Raw genomic sequence first — 23,361 nt, forward strand, 5'->3', positions numbered from 1 at the left:
GTTGGACAGTGTTCTCGAAGCTACGAACATGAGTTTGCCCAAACTGCGGGAGGCAGTGGAAGACAGGAGTGCCTGGCGTGCTCTGGTCCATGGGGTCACAAAGAGTCAGACACGACTAAACGACTAAACAACAACAAATTTCATCAGGACAGCAGCACTATGATAAAAGGGCAACGTGGCACCACGGTTCCCTAAACAGAGCACAACTTGGATTTAGTCCAGGAGATTCTTCGGAATCTTGTTTGCATGTTGTATGTTGGATATTTAAATTTTTAATCTGAAAAACCATACACACACACACACACACACACACACACACACACACATAGAAGAAGACATCTAAAGGCACCCTTGTATAGGGAACCTTCGGGAGGTTTAATGCTTTATTGTGTTTTTTATATTTGTTGGAAGCCGCTCAGAGTGGTTGGGGCAACCCAGTCGGATGGGTCGCATACACACTCTAACGTTCTAGCTATCTCTCAGGGGTGCCAACGTGAATTAAAATATTGGGGTGGGGTGGGGACTCAGGTAAGCCCCGCCCCACACAATCAACCACCTGACACGGCGTGCACACACCATGTGAATGCGGCCCCCCTCAAATATTTTATTGGGGGAGTTGGCTCCCAGGCTATCCATCGCTCTATATCAAATTAATCAAAGACTTCTTCTTCTTCTTCTTCTTCTTCTTCTTCTTCTTCTTCTTCTTCTTCTTCTTCTTCTTCTTCTTCTTCTTCTTCTTCTTCTTCTTCTTCTTCTTCTTCCTTCTTCTTCTTCTTCTTCTTCTTCTTCTCCTCCTCCTCCTCCTCCTCCTCCTCCTCCTCCTCCTCCTCCTCCTCCTCCTCCTCCTCCTCCTCCTCCTCCTCCTCCTCCTCCTCCTCCTCCTCCTCCTCCTCTTCTTCTTCTTCTTCTTCTTCTTCTTCTTCTTCTTCTTCTTCTTCTTCTTCTTCTTCTTCTTCTTCTTCTTCTTCTTCTTCTTCTTCTTCTTCTTCTTCTTCTTCTTCTTCTATATACACGCTCCACACTTTATAGCTCTACGGTGATATCCATGTATCTATCTATCTTTTGCCTCTTCTCTAGTCGTAGACACACACTAGCCTTTCTAGCTCTGCGGTTTTTGTTTTTTGTTTTGTACGCCATGAGGTAACGGCGCCGCGCCCCGTGACGCCCTGGGGGAAGTGAGGGCTAGGAGGAGGAAGCGGCGGAACGCGACTTCGAATCTCGCCTCGAACCCTTTGTAACCTCTCGTCTCTACATTCTATCTCTTTGGTGATCTTTTCATTCCGTTCCCACCCCCCACCCCCCCCACCGCGAGCGCGTACGCGCACGAGAGAGCATACGCCGTGAGGTAACGGCGCCGCGCCCTGTGACGCCACGCGCCGAAGGGGCTCGTAGGGCCTTGTGGGAATTGTCGCGTAGGAAGTAAAGCCGGGAAGAAGGCGGGGCTTTCGGGGGGAGGAGGAGGAGGAGGCGGGGCCGCGAGGGGGGAAGATCCTCCATTTTGCTCGGCGTCCGGGAGCTGCTCCTGAAGGGGCTCCATCCCCCTCCCCGTTGCCTTCTTCGCTTCCTTCGGCTGCACCGCTCCCTCCTCGTCTCCCGCCGCCGCCGCCGCCGCCACTCCTTCATCTCCAGATAAGGCCGCCGCCGCCGCCGGTTCTTCTCCTTCTTCCTCCGCCGGGGGGGGACGATGGCGGCTGAGGGCCGGGAGGAGAAAGGTACCGCCGGGTGTTTCCCTTCCCCTCGCTCCCTAGGCCGCTCGCTGCCATGGCAACCGGGGCTGGGGGGGGGGGAGAGCGGGCCTGCGACGGGAGGGGGCGGCGAAGGCGTAGGGGATGTGGGGAGGGGAAAAGACCTGAGGGGCTTAACGAAGGAGGGCGAGGGGCCTTTGGAAGACTTACTAATGCCTCTCTCCCACCCCCCCGAGAAAAGTGGGCAGGGGCGGCGGTTTAATTGCATTGAAATGAAATGTTACTCGCCATCAGCCTGGGGGGGGGTCACATTTGGGAAAGTGGCGTGGGGGGTGAATAAGGTAAGAGATGGCCATTTAATAGGTCTTGAAATATTTCTTTTCAGCCGTCGGGGGTTACGTTGGGGAAAGGGGGGGGCATAGGTTAGGGGCTGGCGTTTATCTGGATGGAAAGGCAATGTTATTCGTTGTCAAGCTTGGGAAAGCGGGGGGGGGCATAGGGTGGGGGCTGGCGCTTTAAGGGGGTCAAAATGAAATGTTGCTCACCACCGTCATTATGGCGGTATTTTGTTTTATTTATTTACTGGATTTATGTACCGGTTTACAGAACAAATTCAAAATATAAAACCATGTTATATATAATAAAAATGAAAACAACCCAATAACACACACACACACACAGCCTTTCTATAGTCTGGAGGCAGCTTACAAGATGAAAAGTTTTGCGCACACAACTGGATTGGAACAGTTGCCACATTCGTAACAAGATCTAAAAAAGAAAGAAAGATAGGGGGGGAAGTTATATCAGTCGTTGTTGGCATCTGTCTGTCACAGAAGACAATGGAGGAGGGTGCATTTGGGGTTGAGATCAAGCAGTTGGATGGTTACAGCAACAAAAATGCCCCAGCCCATTGGTGCAGTCCAGCCATTGGTCTCAAGTAGGAAACATTTTAAGCTTTCCTTTTAAAATTGGTTAAAATAGATAAAGCATATGATTCTGCGTAAATCATATTAATATCTAAAAATAAAATACCCCAGAATTGATGTCGATAACAGCAACAAACCCTTGTAGCGAAACATCCTAAACAATGGTGCAGTCTAGCCATTGGTTTCAGGTAAAAAAATGTCCGCAGGCTGTTTGTGCTTTAAAATAATGATCTTTTTTTAAAAAAAATCAACCTTTTTTTAAAACAGGCTCCTAGTGAGTTTTGGCTGATTGCTCACATTCTGTGAATATTAGCTAGTGATCCTGGACATTAAAGTTAAAATGCTGCTGTGTTCAAATAACATCTCAGTAAGACTTATAACTGCCCTGTAATATGGACCACTTCCATTTTCCTAATGCAGATGAGATTCTGAGGATGAGAGGATAGTAGTGTACCTAAGACCAGTCAGTAGGTTCTTTGTTGTCCTTATGTTTGAGCCAAGAGTATATTTGCTATATTATAAAGTTCACACACTTGGCAATGGATTCAAACTACAAGAAAGAAGATTCCACCTAAACATTAGGAAGAACTTCAGCAGTGGAATTTGCTGCCAAGGAGTGTGGTGGAGTCTCCTTCTTTGGAGGTCTTTAAGCAGAGGCTTGACGGCCATATGCCAAGAATGCTTTGATAGTGTTTCCTGCTTGGCAGGGGGTTGGACTGGATGGCCCTTATGGTCTCTTCCAAATCTATACTTCTATGGACATATAATCTTCTATGGCTGCTATGTTAAACTAGCTTTCTGTTTTTTTCATATATATATATATATATATACACACAGCTCTTAGGCAGGGATATTATACTAGTGACCCCCTCCACTCATTCAGCTGATGCTGCCTAGATTTGTGTGTTTCCCTTCTAGTTGGTGTAAAAGCAAAACAATAAAACAGCTGATCTGTGTTATTCTCAGGTCATGGGATGAAGTACACCTCTGCAGTGCTTGAAGCTTTTTGTTTGCCTGTGTAAGAGATTAGGTTTATGTTACTGTGCTATTCAGCATTTATTCATACTGCATTACAGAATAAGATAAAATAGTCAACGAGATGTGACGAGCAAGAAGGTATCTGAGGTTAGAGGTGAAGGCTGCAATTTGAAACATACAAGATTTGATTTAAATGATGTAAAGTCTGACAGGACTTCTTAGTAAATCTAGGTACCATTGAGCTGCTTACAAATATAGAAGACAGGGTAGACAATAATATGGTGAAGCAGGCTTACCTTAGAAGAAGGCTGAACTAATACTTGGGTGGTTTTAAAAGAGGATTAGACAAATTAATAGAGGATAAGGCTATGTTCTACATCCATTTTTGGAGGTTTTGTGCCTCTGAATGCCAGTTCCTGGGAATAACAAGTGAGAGTGCTGTTGTGCTCGAGTTCTGCTTATGGGCTTTGTATGGTCGTTTCTTTAAACACTGTGATAATGAGATTTTCATAGAATCATAGAGTTGGAAGGGACCACAAGGGTCATTTAGTCCAACCCACTGCAATGCAGGAATCTGTTGCCCAATGCGTGGCTTCAACCCACAACCCTGAGAATCTCTTGCTCTACTGACTGAGCTATGCTGGGCTAGGTGGGACATTTACCTGATCCAGCCTGTTATTACATTCTCATGACCATGTTTAATATGCAGCTTGACCACTGGCATATTTATGTATTGTTGATGTACATACTTGTTTCCTAAATAGATTAGCTTTAGAAATCTTGTTGAAACAAGAGGGACAGCTTATATGAAAAACTTGCTTTTTGCAACTAATAGGAGCAATATGACTGCAGAGCAGTGACTGCAGCAGTTCTGCATTGTGTGTGCTGAAGGGAATTTTATCTTGCATGGCCTGGTTTATGTAGAAATATATTGATGAGTATGAAGCAAACTGAGGGATAGTATCTACCAGCTACATACTAGGGCACTATGTATTTAGAGGAGTAGTAAATATCATGGACATTCCTCCAAAAAATTAAGTTGGCCTTCAGGTATTTGAGGTCTACCCCATCTCCATAGCTCTGTTTTTATGTCTTTACAGTTGTATCTAAGAGACTCCTGTAAGCATGACAAGGAAAGGTCATAAGCCATCCTACTTAGGGTCTTTTCCAAAATATAGGTTAGGGTATTGTATGCAGTAATTAATTTGATTGGCAATTGCTCTAGTAGATAACAGTTGCTTGTTTAAGATAAACTGCTACAGATTTTTTAGAACAGAACCGGTGCTCAGAAAAATTGTTTAGGATGCCCTGTCACCCTAAAAGCATTAGGGTATTTTAAGAAGAAGAAGAAGAAGAAAGTTTACAAACACAAAAACTAGAGCTGCAAAACTACTGCAAACTACTGCAAGATATTTGGTGGTTTAATTAACAAAGTCACCTCCAAAAGATTCTTGGACTTGGGCAGTCTTCCAATAAGAGACTGTGCTTCCTTGCAGTCCTATGTCAAATGTGTAGATGGCATGCATTGTTAATGAAACACAGCGGTGGCAGGAGATAAATGGAGCTCTGGTCATTCAGGACTCAAACACTTAAAGGGGTGTTTTGCGCAGAAGTCAAGATAGGGCAAGTGCAGATAATGGAAGACAAGTGCAATTTGCTCCTGATGTCTCATATCCAGAGGGCTACAGGACTCTGGCACTAGCTGAACTTTCCAAAGTCACCATCAAAAACAAATTCCTGTGAAGTACATTAAAATAGGAGTGGTGTTAAGTTAGGTCCAAATTTAAGATTGTTGAGGAATGCCTCAAGGCAATGAATTATTTGAAATTATTTGAAAATACTCCCCCCCCCCAAATAGATCTGAGTTTCAAGAGACCATTGGATTGAGTTCCCAGCCATACCCCACCCCAACAGTTGCCATTAGTTGAATATTCTCTGGATTAGGTTTTAGTCTGTATACCTGTATCATTGAGAAATAATTGAGAAGCTCTTGAAAACCAGAGTCCAGAGAAGCCAGACCAAATAAAAAAAGAGAAATGTAACTGATTTTCCAAGGCAGCTCCATTTTTAATGGAGTTTTGTACACCACATTAACTGAAGTTGAATCTTTTGAAAGCTCCTTGAATTTGATTATAGATAATTAAATTTGATAATGTTTGTCTGTAGTTAGTAATGGTTTTGTACTAGTCTACACATGATTTGTTAAAACCAATCAAAACTTCTCAAGGAGATAGAAGTAAAATGATTGCCTGAAATGGAAATTTCAGGAATTGCAGTCCCTCCTGTTGCATGCCAAACCACTTTCAACATTGAAGGAAGTTTGATATGACAGAAGAGGTCTGATTATGTTTTTTATTTTATTTTTAGATATGCTGCAAGCCGCCCAGAGTGGCTGGGGAAACCCAGCCAGATGGGTGGTGTATAAATAAAATAATTAATATGATTATAATTATAAAAATGGAAAAGTAAAAAAAATCTCTGTGCACCAGTTGTTGGGATCCTAGTCATAGCTGTCAACTTTTCCCTTTTCTCGTGAGGAATCCTATTCGGAATAAGGGAATTTCCCTTAAAAAAGGGGGAAAGTTGACAGCTATGATCCTAGTCCATACCTTTAGAAGCCTTTAATTACACTTGGCTGCAATACTACAAGAAGTATGGGGCATCCCTATAAGATTTTCCCAAAATATTATTACTTTTTCTACTAGTGAATGACTAGTGATATAAAATCTAGCTCTTTAATATACAGCTCTAAGATGATTGGCTCCGCAAACCTGTGAAGCATCTTTTTTTTTTTTTTGAGGAGGCTGTTCCTTACTTATGAAATGTCATGAGAGTAAAATCAATGCAAACTCATCCTTAGCCTCTATCAATGCCTTCTTTGATAGTCCATGTTTGTCTAATTATGGCCCAGTCTGTGGTCAGGAATAAATCTCAACTGACTGGGATGAATAAAAGTTGCAGTTAACATATTAATCTAATTAAGGTCTAAAGCAGGGGTCGGCAAGGTTTACCTCGCCTGGGCTGGTTCACTCCAGCGGAGATCCTTTCGTGGACCGGATTTCCGGTGTCTGTGCAGACGCAATTTCCAGCGTTGCGGAAGCGAGTCCCCATGTCGCGCTATGCCGGTTTAGCGCAGGTGCAGGGACTCGCCAAGCGGGCAGCGCGGCTCGGGCCAGTGAAACAACCCCCCTGGTCCGCTAGTGGCCCATGGGCCTTAGGTTGCCGACCCCTGGTCTAAAGCAAGCTTATGAGATTTACCAGGTCAATTATCCCTTACGTAGTTTAGAGATTAAAGCAACTGAAAGATAGATGAGAGGTTTGTTAGTGAATTTGGTTATACCTGTAGTAGGGAGTTCATCCATGTCTTGCTTCCCTCCAATTTAAACAGTTTTGATTGGCAGTTATCCAAATTAGTTTTGTGAAAAACTGCCTTGCTATTCAGTTTTCACTCTTAATTCTAGAAAAGCTTGAAATGGGTGGGCAGATGTGAGTGCTGAAAGAAAATGGGTGGGTATTGGATTTTAGTATCACTAAACCATTTTAACAGCTCATTTGGTAAGAGCATTGCAGTGGGTTAGACTAGATGATCCTTGTAGTCCCTTCCAACTCTAGAATTTTGTGGTTCTAATTCCATTATTCTAATACCATTAAAGCAAACAGTGCAGCTCTTCTGAATGCCATTTCTTAACCATGTGTTTTGTTTACAGATGGCGAACTGAATGTTCTGGATGATATATTGACTGATGCACCTGATCATGATGATGAACTGTATAACCCTGACAGTGAGCAAGATAAAAGTGAGAAAAAGGGTATGCTACTTTACTAGTTGGGTGCCCTTTTGAAAAGGTGGACAGCAAGATCAGCCAATAAGGTTGAGGGCTGCTGCCAGGCTGCACAGATACTTGTGCATGCCCACTGGGCAGCCCCTCTTTTTCCTAATAGTTATTTGCTCTGCATTTACAAATTCCTTTTGAAATATCCTTATCTCCCTGCCACATTTGATTTTTTTCAAAGACAATGTGAGCTATTAAAGTAAAATATTGACATGTCACATATGTGCAAAGATCTTTCTGTGCTGATACCTTGGTTGTAGCCTTCATATCGGAATGTTTTTAAAGGCTTTAAGATCCTTTGTGGAATGTGGCATGCCATACAAAACAGTACAGTTTCCTAAAAAGCAAGTACTGTCCTTGCTTATAAAATATTAACAAGTTGAAATAGTCTTCCTTCCTCAAGCATGTAATCTTGGCTCTTTGGCTATAGAAATACATAGGGAGCTATGAGTCCAGTAACACTCATAATGATACTACACTAGGGTTTGGAAGGGCTCTCCTAAGTTGTGTTTTGGTCTTTTAAGTCATTCCAGCCATTGGTCATCAGTTTTCTCATCTTTAAATAGTGAGAGATACTAGGATTTCCAAGGAGGCAGTTTAGTTAACACAACACCCCTGTTTTAAACCTAATAGCTTTATGTGCTTTGTCTCATGCTAAAGATAACATAAACAAAATGCTGCTAAAGCTATCAAGTAACTGAAATGCTGATTTCAAAATTTGTTGGTGCTTTTCTTAAAAAAAAAACATTTCAGGATCCAAAAGGAAAAGTGACAGGATGGAGTCAGCTGAGAGCAAAAAGCAGAAGCCTTCTGTGCATTCCTCAAGGCAGTTGTTACCCAAACCTCCAAGCTCATCCGTTAGCAATAACAAGCGAATAGTGAGCACAAAAGGAAAGCCAGTATTGGAATATAAGACTGAGGAGTATCAAAGGTCGGATAGGAGCAAGCGTCCAGAAGGTGACAGAAAGATGCGTATGACAAGCAGCAGCTCAAGAGACACCTACAAAGGGCACGCTGAGAAGGCATGCATGAGGAAAAGAGATGCTGACAGAAGGGCAAAGTCTTCCACTCCAGATACCTCTGGGGTAAGCAGCGGCTTTTGCAGTCATTAAATGCACCACTTCTTTATGGTGCTTGCTCCGAGCTCTCTGTGCATCCTGACATGTAAGGCGTTTGTTTTATTCTCATTTAAACAGAGGCTAAGGCACGAGGTGGACAGACAGCCAAGCAGGTCCAGTCACTCCTCAAAAGAAGAGGGGAACTCCGAAGAGTACGGGTCGGATCATGAAACAGGCAGTAGCGGATCCTCTGACCCGGGAAACACAGAGAATGAGGAGGAGGAAGAGGAGGAGGAGGGGATGGAGGAAGAAGAAGAAGAGGAGGAAGATGATGACGGGGAGGAAGAGGAAGAAGTGGAAGAAGAGGGAGATGATGACGAAGAGGATTATGATCAAGATGAAAGGGATCAGAAGGAGGGAAATGATTATGACACACGAAGCGAAGCTAGCGATTCTGAATCTGAATCTGCATCCTTTACTGATGGGTCCGTCAGATCTGGTTCGGGCTCGGATATATCAGGTAGCTGGTATCATTTCTTTCTGCTCTGGGTCTTGTCATATTCACTTTCTTATTTCTTAAATCGTACCACAGATCATTTGCTCTGGTGTGATTTCCTGGTGTCGGAAGAGCACCACCAGTACAGATAGCACAGCAACAAAGTGTTCATTTTTGTCCGAAGGGCTTTCCAAGGGGCATCTGGTTGGCCACTGAGAACAGTGCTGGACTAGATGGGTCCTTGGTCTAATCCTGCAGGGCTCTTCCTATGCTCTGTGGCTCATTAGTGTCTCACTAAGCAGCTTCCTTCATAGTGCTGGTCTCTTGGCCAGAGGCTGTGAGGAATGTAAGTGGAAACATAAGATGAGTATTCTGGCAGTGTACTTTACGTTACATTCTTTTAGGGGCCTCTTTCAGGGGGATGAAGAAAGATCTTCAAGCCAGTGTGACACACAGGTTCTACTTAGGTTTCAACATGTAATACCGGTCTAGGTTAGCCTTTCTCAATCTTTGTTCCCTAGATGTTGTTGGACTACGACTCTCCTCATCCATAGCCAGCAAGGGATGATGGGTGTGGTAATCCAACAACATTGAGGTTGAATCCTGACAAGACAGAAGTACTGTTTGTGAGGGACAGGAGGCGGGCAGGTGTGGAGGACTCCCTGGTCCTGAATGGGGTAACTGTGCCCCTGAAGGACCAGGTGCGCAGCCTGGGAGTCATTTTGGACTCACAGCTGTCCATGGAGGTGCAGGTCAATTCTGTGTCCAGGGCAGCTGTCTTATCAGCTCCATCTGGTACGCAGGCTGAGTCCCTACCTGCCCGTGGACTGTCTCGCCAGAGTGGTGCATGCTCTAGTTATCTCTCGCTTGGACTACTGCAGTGCGCTCTACGTGGGGCTACCTTTGAAGGTGACCCGGAAACTACAACTAATCCAGAATGGTTTAGAATCTAGACTGGTGACTGGGAGCGGCCGGCGAGACCACATAACACCGGTCTTGAAAGACCTACATTGGCTCCCAGTACGTTTCCGAGCACAATTCAAAGTGTTGGTGTTGACCTTTAAAGCCCTAAACGGCCTCGGTCCTGAAGGAGCGACCCCCATCATTCTGCCCGGACACTGAGGTCCAGCACCGTGGGCCTTCTGGCGGGTCCCTCGTTGTGAGAAGCCAAGTTGCAGGGAACCAGGCAGAGGGCCTTTTCGGTAGTGGCGCCCGCCCTGTGGAACGCCCTCCCATCAGATGTCAAAGAGAAAAACAACTATGGTACCAGATTTTTAGAAGATTTCTGAAGGCAGCCCTGTTTAGGGAGGCTTTTAATGTTTAATAGATTGTATTTTATTTTTCTGTTGGAAGCCGCCCAGAGTGGCTGGGGAAACCCAGCCAGATGGGCAGGGTATAAATAAATTATTATTATTATTATTATTATTATTATTATTATTATTATTATTATTAACAACATCCAGGAACCCAAAGTTGAGAAAGGCTGGTCTGGGTGTATTTCTGTGGTGAAAGAATTTACTTTAAAAAACTTTTTTTAAAAAAAAAGAGGAGCAGATTATAACTGAAGAAACATTAGTGTTTCCAGCAGTATATAAAGCTAGTTGGCAAATTCTGGTTTAACCCCCCCCCCCCTGGAAAGAAACAAATCAGAGCAAAGCAGCTGAGGTTTAGCTGAATTTCAAACATCTAGCCAAATACTTAACGTTCTATTAATTTATTATCGTTCACATTTTATTTAAGTGGTGTCCCTCCCTACTCCGCCTTCCTCGTTTTTTATTTTGGTGTCCCTCCTGTCCCAAGTCTCGTGACAGGGACAGTTCCATTTCAGAAGCTTTGGAGTCGTGTTGTCAATGTGATGGGGTTGTCGTGCCACATGGCTAGATCATTTGAATAACATGGCAAACACCCCAATCAGCATTGCACCTCATTGGGAGTCTGGCACAGACTCCTTAAGTGAGTCTTAACCAGAAGTAGGTTGTAATCCATGGTGTGCAGAAGAGGCAAGCATACATACCTGGCAATGTATAAATCAGGCTTTAGGGGGATGTGTTTGCTGTATTTCTAATAATGTGCACAAACGTTGTGGTCCAGGGGCATGCTGGAGCTCCAACAAGAGGCTTGATCTATACCAGTTGATTTCTTGACTTTGTGTAGACCTCACACACGTGCGCACACCATACCGTATCAGAAACTGCTTTTGAAATTTCTGTGTGTTTCAAAGGCATTTTTCCATATAATGTGGAATAAAAAAAGTTTTAAAGCTCCTTTGAGCTCTGCAATACAATTCCATGGATCTTTGGATCCTGACTAAAGAATGAAGGGCTAATGAGATGATAGTTCTGAATGTTGAGAGCCAAATATGCATTTAGCTAATGTAAACTGTGTTAACCTTCTTGCAATCATTCCTGATAAAGTTTTTGGTGTCGGCCTTAAAAGTACTGCTGTTGCTTGTTTGATGGTCTTAGATGAGAAAAAGAAGGCGAGAAAAAGAGCTAGAGGCATCTCTCCGATTGTTTTTGATAGAAGTGGAAGCTCTGCATCAGAGTCATATGCAGGTATTATGTTATTGCTTATCTTACTGAAATGATCTGTAGCAAAACCCTTGAACTGCATTTTCCAAAATAAATAGTGGGCCATAGAAACCTATTGGGCATGTAGCTAAATAGTGAAAATTGGTATTTTGGCATGTTCTGTGTGAATAATTTGGGGAAGTAGGTTTTCTTGTTATGTTAATGCTATTTTGTTGCTTAAGTGGAATTTTCACTTTTTAAAACTTGGAAGATGATGATTCATTGACTAGTTTTCTGAAGAGAAAACTGGTCCACCAAAAACAAACAAACAAAATGAAACAACCCAAAAATCCAAAACAAACCCTCGTGCACATTGAGCAGCATTCTTTGTGTGTGTGTGGGTGCGCGTCAGGAGGAATAATTTGTCATGAATGAAAATAGTATGTGAAAAGGCTGTAGAATTTATATCGTATCTCTATTAAGGCTCAATCTGAACAAATGTACTTTGGCTAAACACAGGTTCAGAAAAGAAGCATGAGAAATTATCATCTTCCGTTCGTGCTGTCCAAAAAGGTATAATTTAAATTCGAATTTTTTAATGCATGCTCCCATTGCAAGCTGTTGTGTCAGTCTTTGTTAACATACATCAAATGTGGTAATGTTCCGATGTATAGTGAAACTAACTCAAGAGAGCAAATTGTATCACCTCTCAAATTACTTCTTGCATGCATCTTCATAATGGCAAATATTGTTGCTGAATTGGCAAGCAAAGAAGTAATGAAATGGTGCTGTTTGAAGGATAAATTTTCATAGGTTCTTCATTCAAGAATGTATTTTACTCCAATAACAAGGAAGCGAACATATCGGAACATTACTGATGTTGCATTGGCTTTTTACTTGAAATAGCTTATTTTGCTTTCTACGCTTAGCATTGCATGGTATGACACAGATTTCAAGTCTGAAATATGTGGCATTCAGCTACTGACTTGCAGCACAATTCCTCAAAATTTGGTCACATAGCTTCAATATATTAAAATGGAATTTGTGCAGGAGACCAGTTTAAGCCCCTCTGAAGTGAAGAATAGTTGTACCACAATATAAAAGGGACTATAAATATGTGTTGTGTTTTTACTTAAGAGGTGCAGAGGGAAATGCCAATAATATTACATTTTGCTTTGTTTCCACCCCCAGACCAAACTAGCAAACTTAAATACATTCTCCAAGATGCAAGATTTTTTCTTATCAAAAGTAACAACCATGAAAACGTCTCACTTGCCAAAGCTAAGGTATGCCGCATTGCACTTACAGACTACTTTCATTATGAAGATAAGGCTCTGATTGCAGAATACGGAAGAGGGGAAATTGTTCTTTTAATTATCAAGCCTTTAATTGGGTCTCTTACCTCAACCCTGTCACAAAGAAATAGAATTAGTTAGCATCTCACCAGCTGTATCTCTGTTACTTTGAATCTGCTGAGAGCCTTGCAGAAAGAAAGGGGAACAACAAATTCTGGTTTAATGCTTTGTTTTTACTGTTTAATGCTTTCCATAATGCTTTGAACTTAATGGATTATGATTTCCCTTGTCCTCCCCAAGCTTTTGATGTATCAGTCATACTCGCTTGTCCTGTAGTGGTAGTACCTCTATAATACCTGAGTTAGAGATCTTTCTCAGCTGTCACATCTTTTAACTGGAGATAACAAGGATTGAACTTGGGACCTGGTGCATGTCAAGCATGTGTTCTAGCACTGAGCTAAATGCAGGGTGTCCCTGCTGCATCCATTGAACAGTTTTTGGTTTTATAAATTACGTGTCTGTTCATATCTCTGCAGGGTGTCTGGTCAACCCTCCCAGTCAATGAGAAGAAGCTCAATGCTGCCTTCAGACAAGCAAGGAGTGTTATCTTGATATTTTCTGTGAGAGAGAGTGGGAAATTCCAAGGTAAATCAGAGGGAATGCCTGCACTCAACATTAACCCAAAGTTGTTTGGGTTATGTCGTCTCATTGCAGTGTTCTGATTCTTGCAGGATTTGCAAGGCTGGCTTCTGAATCCCACCATGGGGGATCTCCCATACACTGGGTGCTACCTGCAGGAATGAGTGCAAAAATGCTGGGAGGTGTATTTAAGATAGATTGGATATGCAGGTAAAAGGGTTAAAATGTGAAAATTCTGGTTGGGAATGTTTTCTTTTAGATATTCTGAGTTGGCTCACAAAGTGTATCCTCAAAATAGACATGATTCATTTGCTGGAGCAATAGGTTACCACCCATTTGCATTGTCTGGAGATAGTTCACAGATAGCTCAGTTGGTAGAGCATGAGACTTCATCTCAGGGTCGTGGGTTTGATCCCCATGTTCAGCAAAAGATTCCTGCATTGCAGAGCATTGGACTAGATTATCCTCACAGTCCCTTCCAACTCTAAATGACTTTGATCTTAGTGGAAGGATTATTTTTGCTCTACCATGAATAGGGTATATATCTTTTGTCTTTTATTTTTGCCATGCTTCAGAGATTTTGTTACCAACCATCATCTTCATAGGTGGCAAATTAATGCCTTAAATCCAGTCCTATGGTCTTGCAAGTGTTTGTGTGAGAGAGCGAGAGAAAGAAAGAGAGAACACACATGCACAGACCTGCCATTTTTGGCATTCTGTGCTCCCCCAACTGATTATGTAAGGCTCGTGATAGCTGCCTCTAAAATAGTGCATGGACTCTGAGACATTGAAATATAGGATGGGAATAGGGAATCTCTTTCTGCTGCAGTAGGAGGTCGTCAGAAATTGACTTTCGAGATACTGACTTTCAGACTAGTAGTCTATGAAGCTGGGAAGCCAGAGATTGAGCTGCAAAAGATGCATTCTTCACACCCCCAACCCTGTCATTGAAGTCTAGCTTTTTCAATGTTTTTGCATTGGTTTTCTCTTGTCATTGAAAATAATCAAACTTCTCATGAAACACATATTCTATATTGAGTTATGAATGTCAAGCTTGGTTTTTTGTCATCACTTACCTGAAATGTTCAGAATAGTGATAGGTGAGTTTCCCCAAGTCATAATTTTAAATCAAGAGAGAGAGAGAGTTTCCCAATCTGTGAGGATAACTTAATCCTTTTGGACATTTTCCCAGGATTACTACTGTACTGGAAGTCCACATTTTTTCCAGTAGTGCTGGAAGTCTACATTTTTTAATAGTTTGTTTACTTCCTAGAAAGTAATAGCAGCATGTTAGGTGTTAAGAATGCTGCCAGAATGTCAAAACAGGGTGGGTGGGTGGGTGGGATGCAAAGGCATGGCTTAAGTTTCCTTCTGGCCATAGAGAACTTGTAGGATTGTCATGCTTGCTTCATACTAAGGTGAGCATTACAAACCTAACTCAATTGGTCTTCCAAGCTGCACTTTGATAATATTTATATCCGCCAGTTCAGAATGCTTATCTTCCTGGTTTTCTTTTCTTTCTTTTTTGATGTTCAAATTATAGCCCGTAAAAGCATCCTTGTATGAGATTTAATTTAAATGCCAAATACACAAAATGTATTACATGTCACTTATACATTTAGGCGTGAGTTGCCATTCACGAAATCTGCTCACCTGACCAATCCTTGGAATGAGCATAAGCCAGTAAAGATTGGACGTGATGGACAGGTTTGTCATTTGTGTTAATTATTCCTCTTCAGTATCTTAAGGCCAGTAGTTTAAATTTTGGAATGCATTTGTTCTTACTTTATTTTATTTGATAGTTGTCCACATTTGAAAGACAGCCACCATTAATCCAAGCACAAAGAGATCCTAGGCCAATGATAAATAGTAACCTCTTAGAAAAAAGTCACAACAAAAGATCTTCTTTTGAAGAATCTTGAAGTGTAATCCATTCTTTATTAAAGCTTCTGTTAGGCTGCTTTCTGCCCAAAGCAGCCTTGAATCTAGATGAATTGTGACTCCCAACATTCTAAAGTCTCTAGTGAAATGGGTTCATTGTGAGGGAGAAATATGGGCTTGTTCTTCTGTACTAACTGGGAGGTAAGGTATTTGGGGGGGGGGGGAACGGCCCACATAAACTTATGACTTCCTTCACCTTGCATGGGTATTTTGCAATCTCAGTGTGCTTTTTAAAAAGATAGCTGTAACACTGTTTGGCATGCTGCAAATATAATTTTTGATAGCTAACAAAATAAAGATAGGCACTCTTTGTTGCTTCATAGGCAACATATGTCCTAAAATTCCATAAAAACATATTTACCTAATCTATTTGTGCCGGTGAGGTTTTGATCCATGATTCTGGGCTACCCATGTTGGTTGTACAAGGTATGTGATACAAATCTTTCTTACCTACGCTGTAACATTTTTCTAGAAATCCATCTACTGGTATTTATAGCTGTTTCTAGTATAACTTTCTCGTAGAAATCAGCAAAAACATGTGCCATTAAGCGTTATACTTCGTTGTGTCCATCTGGTTGGCTGCAGAAGCTGTCTTTGGAAAATTTGGATTCATTGAGAGTTCATCTTGTAAAACAAGCATTTAACTGTTCCAGGAAATTGAGCTTGAATGCGGAACCCAGCTTTGTCTCCTATTCCCTCCTGATGAAAGTATTGACTTGTATCAAGTCATTCATAAAATGCGACACAAGAGAAGAATGCATTCTCAGCCCCGGTCAAGAGGACGGCCATCCCGCCGAGAGCCACTCCGAGATGTGGGAAGGTTAGAAACGTTCTTTGGACTGATAATAGGCACATGTGTCAGAATTACGTGATGGAGGAATGTGATTCATCAAAAAGCTTTCCCTGCAATCAAGAAGAGAGAAAATCCTCACATCAAGCTGCATGGACGGGTTTGTGGCTTCATTGAGGATTTCACACTGTCCCCCCTCCCCCAGTTTGTCACTTTCAAGAGGAAAACGGGGACCTTTTGCCTATGCAGAAAACACGTTCTTGTAAACCTAGCTTAGACTAGATCTTTGGTCAGATAATGCAGATAATCTGTTCGTGTAGGTGAGCGGATTTATCTTGAGCAGGCTAGGTGGAGGAAGAGCAAGTCTGTGTGTTCAAAAATGTGTTAATATCTTGTAAAAGCCTTTTCTTTCAGGTATATCTCTGGATAAGCCTTGTCAAAATATGGGACTTTTATCAGGATCACTTATAATTTTGCAGAAGATGACCGCCTCATTTTGAGGATAGAATATTTATATTATTTTGCTGTTCAAGAAGAGCGTGTTTGGGACTGTCTCAAATTGTATCACCGTGCTGTGGTTAAGCCCATTACCAAATATTCTCTCACATCTTGCTGAGCTTCTGGAAGCCGTAGGTTCTCTCCAAAGGGGGAGGAAGTGGCCTTGGAGACCCGGCAACAAACCAAAAAGAATGGCTGTTGCTGTGTCTGTATACACAACCTTTCCAGATGTTGGCAGCACCTGTGGACTTAAAAGTGGTTTTAGAGGATCGCCACGATTATTGATCACTGCTCTATGAACTTGCCAACATTCCCCAGAAAAGGGGTATATCTTGTTACAGAATTGGAGAAGTCTTTGCAAAGGACTGATATAAGCCCTTCTATCCATCACGTTTCCCTGACCCCCTGTGTAGCCACTTTGCTTTCTGATAAATCTAAAGCCTTTCCGCTAAAGACTGTGTAGTTTGGGCTGAAACCGTTTTTGGTTACAGTTTCCTGTTTGTGGAAACATCCTGTGGTAGGTAACAGATATCCAGCGAGTCCCCATATCCTTGCTCTTTAAAAAAAAAAAAAGGACACCGTAACCTGTAGGTAGGAGGAATCCTGGCAGCATCCCCCTTTCTTTGGGCATAAGAGGACTGAGCAGCGATGGCTTTTGAAGTTAAGCCTAAGAGGTTTCCAGTGCAATAAAGTATTTACGAGTGAAGGTTTTGCAATGGACTGCAAACTATACATTATAACACCACCACACCTTCTCAAGCCTGCCAGGGCCTCCATTTATGTATGTGGCTTTCAGCTTAAAGTCAGTAGTTGGACTACTATATGAACTGTTACTATCATATATTATACCGGTCGTAAGTGCACACTCAAACTACAAGAAAGCGGTATGTTTATTCTTTACACCAGCTCTTATTTTCTAAATCTATTTCTGCTGTACATACAGTTGCTTTGTTTGCTCAGAAATATTGTGATACTTGCTTTTAAAATGGTAATGCAATATACTTTAATGGTAGCTGGGGAGGAGGGAGGAGTAATTGCCTGTATAATTGTTTCACCTTTTGATGGTGTATTTGAAGGGGTGGGGGGCATTCGGTGACCTTGCTGGTGGTGAGAAAAGGAGTAACCCAGGCTGGCAGCTGGAAAATACCTTCTTCGGAAAGCACAACCATTTCAGCTAGTAATATGAATTTTGAAAATTCTCTTAGCTCTAATCTCAAGAACATAGGAATAGGCCATATTGTATAGATCCTCCCTGGCTAGTAATCTTTGTATGTAAAGCGGGGGGGGGGGGGAGGGAAGAGAGATGGGTCCGAATGATATCAGTCCAAGTGAGGCAGAGTATTTAGAGCAGCCATCCCCAAACTGCGGCCCTCCAGATGTTTTGGCCTACAACTCCCATGATCCCTAGCTAACAGGACCAGTGGTCAGGGATGATGAGAATTGTAGTCCAAAACATCTGGAGGGCCAAAGTTTGGGGATGCCTGATTTAGAGGTTTGGAACATGTCTGTAGGATGCATCCAAATTGTGTGGCTCTGTGCTTGTAGGGCGAGCATCAATATAGCAATTGCACAAGTTACAAGTAGGGTTAAATTAGGTTTATGGCTACAGTTCTGTGCGTAATGAGGTGTAAGCCCTAAAGAGCTCAGTGAAACTTCTGAAGAAATACGTTGGAATTAAGAGGTACGGCTGGCTCAAGGAGTTCAGGTTCTTTGCAACCATTAAATGCCAGTTAAGCATATTTACATCAACAAAAGGATGGAGTGTTGAATTTGGTAGGGTTCACACAGCTGCCTGGGACTTCAAAAACCTCCCAGAAAGTCCTCCTGGGTTACTGAAGGTATTTACTTTAAGGTTGCTCCAAACAATTGTTTAATTATTGTCTAATTTATGTAGGCGTCGACCAGAGGATTATGATATTCATAACAGCAGAAAGAAACCAAGGATTGATTATCCCCCTGAGTTTCACCAAAGACAAGGTTAATATCTCGTTATGCAAATACTTTTGCACAAACGTACAGATTTGTGTATTAACAATCTTGAATTTGTGTGGAATGTGAAGGTTGAAATAAAGCTTTGAGGATGCATAAGGGCCTTCAGGGCTCTAGTTAAAGCTCATTTTGAATAGGAAGGCTTAACGGAATGTGTGGGATCATGGTGCCCTTCTTGGAACATGGTAGGGAGACCTAGCTTAGAGCAGAGACAAAAACGTTATAAATGTCGTTACTTCTATTATATGAGTGAATATGTAGGTATGTTTTAATATCCTCAAAATAGACATTGTACTTTTGTTATTGTGTAGATTAAATCTTGGCATCAAGCTAAAATGACCAGATTTAACATTCTTTATCCAATAGCTATATAATTACTGGAGTCTGCTCTATTCTGCTATAAAGAAAAACTCGATACATTTTAAAGCTACTTACACAAATTGTTGAAGCCACCATTGGGAACAGCAGAATTACCTTTCCTTGTTCTCTTTGCCAAGGCAGGTGCATGCTTGTGGGAAAGATGCTAATTTCTGTTTATATATTGCTATAGCGGTAAATATGATATATAATGCTGCTTGATTTTAAACAGGCTATATAAAGGATCCCAGATACCAAGATGCAGACAGGTAAGAGGTGCTTTAGTATTTGTTTATTTTATGTTGTGGTACCTTAGCACTGTGTTTAAATTCACAAATCTCATTCCCAACAGACGATTTTCAGGAGTCCGGAGAGATGTCTTTTTAAATGGGGTAAGTGTATGCCTTTTCATGTGCTGTAGTTGTAGGTGCTTTCATGCTGCCTGGGTTTATGACATTCCCTGTATGTGTTTATTTTCCAGTCCTACAATGATTATGTGAGAGAATTCCACAGCATGGGCCCGCCACCACCCTGGCAAGGAATGGTTTGTATTTTTAAACGCACTTTACTTTTGACCATGCATTTGATTGAATGCATTCCTTAGAGTAATGATGATGATTTATTTATTTTTTATGAACTTCCTTAGGGATCTAAAAATGACAAGCGATTCCTGCTGAATCAGACCAAACCCCATCTAGTCCAGCATTCTGTTCTCATGGTGTCTAACTGTAAACTCTAATAGTAAACCCTGCAAGCCAGGATACAAGCGTAGAGTCGTGCTCTTAAATCCATGCATCAAAGATTTGCTTACGTGTAAAAGAAGCACTGGTGGAAAAGAGCAGAATGGTGTCAGGGGACTACCAGAGTTGTAGCGAAACAAGGCCACAGGAAAAAAGAGGGAGATCTACAAGCCTGATCCTATTGAAGTACAATTTGGGGGAGTGGGGAGGACAAACCAAAGGAGGAGGCTAAAAGAGGACTTGGGGTACCCAGTAGCTGACCTCCTCAAAAGGACAACTGAATCTGCACCTCAGATTCAGGGGAAGCTGCACTTAGAATGCAGACTGGGGTGCGTGGAACCCAGGACAGGCAAGATTTTTTTAAGGAAGGAAGATATACCACAGCAGGCCCCGCTTGTAAAGTACACTTAGATAGTATCCAGGTAAATGAACCATTCAATCTCAGAAGTTCCCAAACTGTTGCAGTGTGTCTGGATTTGTGGTTGGAGATGGAAGACAGCACAACCATACAACGTCTAGCACAGGGTTACAGTGGCAACAGCAGGCAGAAAGAGAGTTAATTGGTCACCAAAACCCTCAGCGGTTTTCAAGTGGTCAATGGCAGGGGAGTTTGTAAACTACTGATCTATGTAATGACATTGAATTTCTATGTTCTGGGTGGGTTTGGTATCAAGACACTTGTGTGAAACTACAATATCTTTTTTGGCTCCGGCCTCCCACCTGCTTCTGCAATCAGTTCAAAGCAAATGTATGCATATTGATTTTGACTGTAACATTGAGAGCATGTTTTGGGAATTGCGATAATCCTCACCCCATTCATCCTCCCTAACATTCTGGAAGCCTTTTTATTTTACCTTGCAGAACATGGCCCACAGTGGCATGGTGAATATCCCCACTGCCAGTTTAATTCTGCACAAGGTACGGGCGCCCCTTCCACATGGAGAATCATGCACGTAGTATGTTTCTACCTATACAAACGACACTGTTCAGTCGCTGCAGCCTCCTGTGTCTGGTTGTGGAAATGTGGGGTTAAGTGTACAGTTTGGGCTAGTTTTTAATCACTGTATTTAACACTGCACACTCGAAAGTGCCACTGAATCATGGAAGCACTTTCTTATTACAGTTGCATTTGAGTGTTCATTGATGCCGATTGTGTTCTAAGGAGGAGAAATTTGAGCGAATAACACCATTTTCTTTTTAGCCTCCTTACCCGGGTATGGAACAACCTCCCCACCATCCTTATTACCAGCACCATGCTCCTCCACCACAAGCTCACCCTCCTTACTCAGGGCACCATCCCATTCCACACGATGCACGATACAGGGATAAGCGGGTGGTAAGTATGCCCAGAAGGGCTGAACCATGCCAGTTAAGTATCATGGGCAGATCTTAACGCTGTCGAGAGACCTTTATACAGTCTTCAGTGTCAGGCCTCTACGTTCATCGAAACATTCGGTGCGTGTTCTGTCCCAGCCTTCAAAGAGCAGGTTTTAAAGCTGCCACTTGTGCCAAAATAAATATTAGAATGCAGGCACACGAGCACAAGAGACTGGAGAGCAAAGCCTATGTTGTTGTTTTGCAAAGTTGTTGCTTTTGCACATGCCCATTACTGACCCCTTTGCATATTTTTGCATATGCTCCCAAGTTAGTTTGAACCTTGAGAGTCTCAGTTGTTGAAGACTTGGAAGATTTGCAAGAAGTATTGTATGTGGTTTGAGTTTTCGGTTTCAGAAAACTACGCTCCAGGTGCATGATACAGCGGTACCTCGGTTCTCAAACGTCTCCGTTGACAAACGTTTCGGAACTCGAACGGTCTTCCATAACGGATTACATTTGAGAACCGAAGTACCACTGCATTTGAACGCAAAGCCTGTTTTTCATTCGGGATTTGTTTTGATCCTTATTTTAAAGATTAGCATAATGAATGTTGGTGGGTTGAGGCCTCCGGGGCCTGGTGGGTCAGTCCAAAGGTCTGTCTAGGCCAGCATCCTGCTTATCACAGTGGCCAGCCAGATGCCCATGAGAAGCCCTTAAGCGGCATTTGAGGGCAATAACCTCTCCTGCAGCATTACCTAGTGACTGGCATTCAAGAGGCATGCCACCCCCGATCTGGAGGCAGCATGAAGCTATCGTGACCAGCAGCCTTCCCTGTGCTTTGCAGCTTTTTAAAATTAGGTGATCTATAAATGCATTTCTGTCTCCTATAGCATGATTATGACATGAGGGTAGATGACTTTCTACGCCGGACACAAGCAGTTGTCAGCGGCCGAAGAAGCAGACCCCGAGAACGAGAGCGGGATCGTGAGCGGGATCGACCCCGGGATACCAGAAGGGACAGAGATCGGGATCGGGGCAGGGAGAGGGAGAGGGAGAGGATATGCGATCGGGACAGAGACAGAGGAGAAAGAGGAAGATACAGAAGATAATGCATTGCGGAACTGCAGTCACTTAAAGCAAAGGCTTGTATATTTGTGTGTTTACAGGTAGTAAACTTCTATTTTCCTCTGTCTACCTACTTTATTGTGTAGAAGGATTTATAATTGACCCTCTTTGTTCTAAGCATGCAGTAAGCTGTGAACTGGAAAATGCCCATCGGCTAAACAAAAAACGTGCAAACTTGACCCTTGAGTTGGTGACTTTCATTTGAGCGGTTTTGAAAAAGTTTAAAGAAGGTAGATTAACGATCCCTATGTGTTTATCTTAACTGTAATTTAATCATCTGTTTGTTTGAATACCAGTTGACAACTGCCATAATATTTTTGCTTTTGTTTCCTTCCATGTAGTTTTTTTACATGATTCTGTGGGGGGGAAATGCTGCTATCAAGTATGCAAATACTGGGTGTGATGGTTTGGCTGTATGTCCGTGTTGAAACAGCCACGTCTTGGTTTTTCTGGTTGTTCCTTTTTTAAAATAAAAAAACCACCTCTGTAAGAGTCAAGCTTGTTCAATAATGAAAGCAATATTAAGATGACAATATTGATATCTAATTTTTAACCTTTTAAACAGCTTTCCTGTGTTCTGCTGGCATTTTGGTTAATGCTATTGTTTGTTCGCCTCTCCCACCTCCATATTACACCCCCTCCCCCCCAAAAATGTCCATATTGTTTGGAATGTCCACCATGTGTGTGTGTGTGAGAGAGAGAGCACAAAATCTTGCTGTATTCTACATTGCTACCATTTTTTTATATAATAAATTGGTAACAGTCAACTTTCATGGATGTGCGTGCTTCTGATGAGTTGTTGTTTTGTTTTGTTTTTGAAGGGCGGGGGAGCAAAAAAGCCTCAATCTAAAAAGGTCACTTCTGGCTCAATAGATCCCTTACCTATTACTGGTGTGGCAAAAAGCCCCATCTCTCCCTCCCCTGACCTGACACAGTGCCTCACATGGACTGAATTTGCACTCCCTGAGCATCTTCAATATACTATGTTTCTGTGATGGACAAATCGGTGACAGAAGAGTTCCTGGAAAGTAGAAAGCTTGAGACCCATTGACTAGGAAAATGGATAAAATTCATTGTGGAAGAAGAGATTTTTTGGGGGGGGGGTGAGCGAGGTGTTATGCGTCACTAAGAAATCCTATATAATAAAGTCCCTGTGTCTCTGCGTCCAGTCCCTGTGTCTGCGC

At 42.3% G+C, this 23,361-nt stretch overlaps 1 protein-coding gene across 8 annotated transcripts; it reads left to right on the forward strand.

Moving 5' to 3' along the window:
• Positions 1-1,457: 1,457 nt before the first annotated feature.
• On the forward strand, positions 1,458-22,950 carry YTHDC1 (YTH N6-methyladenosine RNA binding protein C1). 8 transcript variants are annotated; one of them, XM_035135399.3, is made up of 17 exons: positions 1,458-1,712; positions 7,297-7,398; positions 8,176-8,507; positions 8,619-9,003; positions 11,442-11,531; positions 12,006-12,059; positions 12,678-12,772; positions 13,318-13,426; positions 13,513-13,630; positions 15,043-15,127; positions 16,015-16,181; positions 18,544-18,626; positions 19,228-19,264; positions 19,348-19,387; positions 19,477-19,539; positions 20,937-21,071; positions 21,943-22,950. In XM_035135399.3, exons 1-17 carry the CDS (start codon positions 1,685-1,687, stop codon positions 22,159-22,161), a joined length of 2,142 nt encoding a protein of 713 aa, XP_034991290.1. In that variant the 5' UTR covers positions 1,458-1,684; the 3' UTR covers positions 22,162-22,950. The 8 variants fall into 8 exon arrangements, with proteins under 8 accessions (XP_034991290.1, XP_034991291.1, XP_034991292.1 ...); XM_035135400.3 differs by having other exon boundaries at positions 8,619-9,000; XM_035135401.3 differs by having other exon boundaries at positions 7,297-7,386.
• The last annotated feature ends 411 nt before the right edge of the window (positions 22,951-23,361 follow it).

Source organism: Zootoca vivipara, chromosome 12 (genome assembly GCF_965207765.1).
Source record: "Zootoca vivipara chromosome 12, rZooViv2.hap1.1, whole genome shotgun sequence".
Lineage (NCBI taxonomy): Eukaryota > Metazoa > Chordata > Lepidosauria > Squamata > Lacertidae > Zootoca > Zootoca vivipara.

Bases quoted from the DNA above. Each gene is read 5' to 3' on its own strand.
- YTHDC1 (XM_035135399.3), top strand. From the start codon at position 1,685: ATGGCGGCTGAGGGCCGGGAGGAGAAAG. The intron at 16,182-18,543 runs GTTAGAAACGTT...TAATTTATGTAG, and splicing joins CCACTCCGAGATGTGGGAAG to GCGTCGACCAGAGGATTATG. The intron at 21,072-21,942 runs GTAAGTATGCCC...TGTCTCCTATAG, and splicing joins GATACAGGGATAAGCGGGTG to CATGATTATGACATGAGGGT.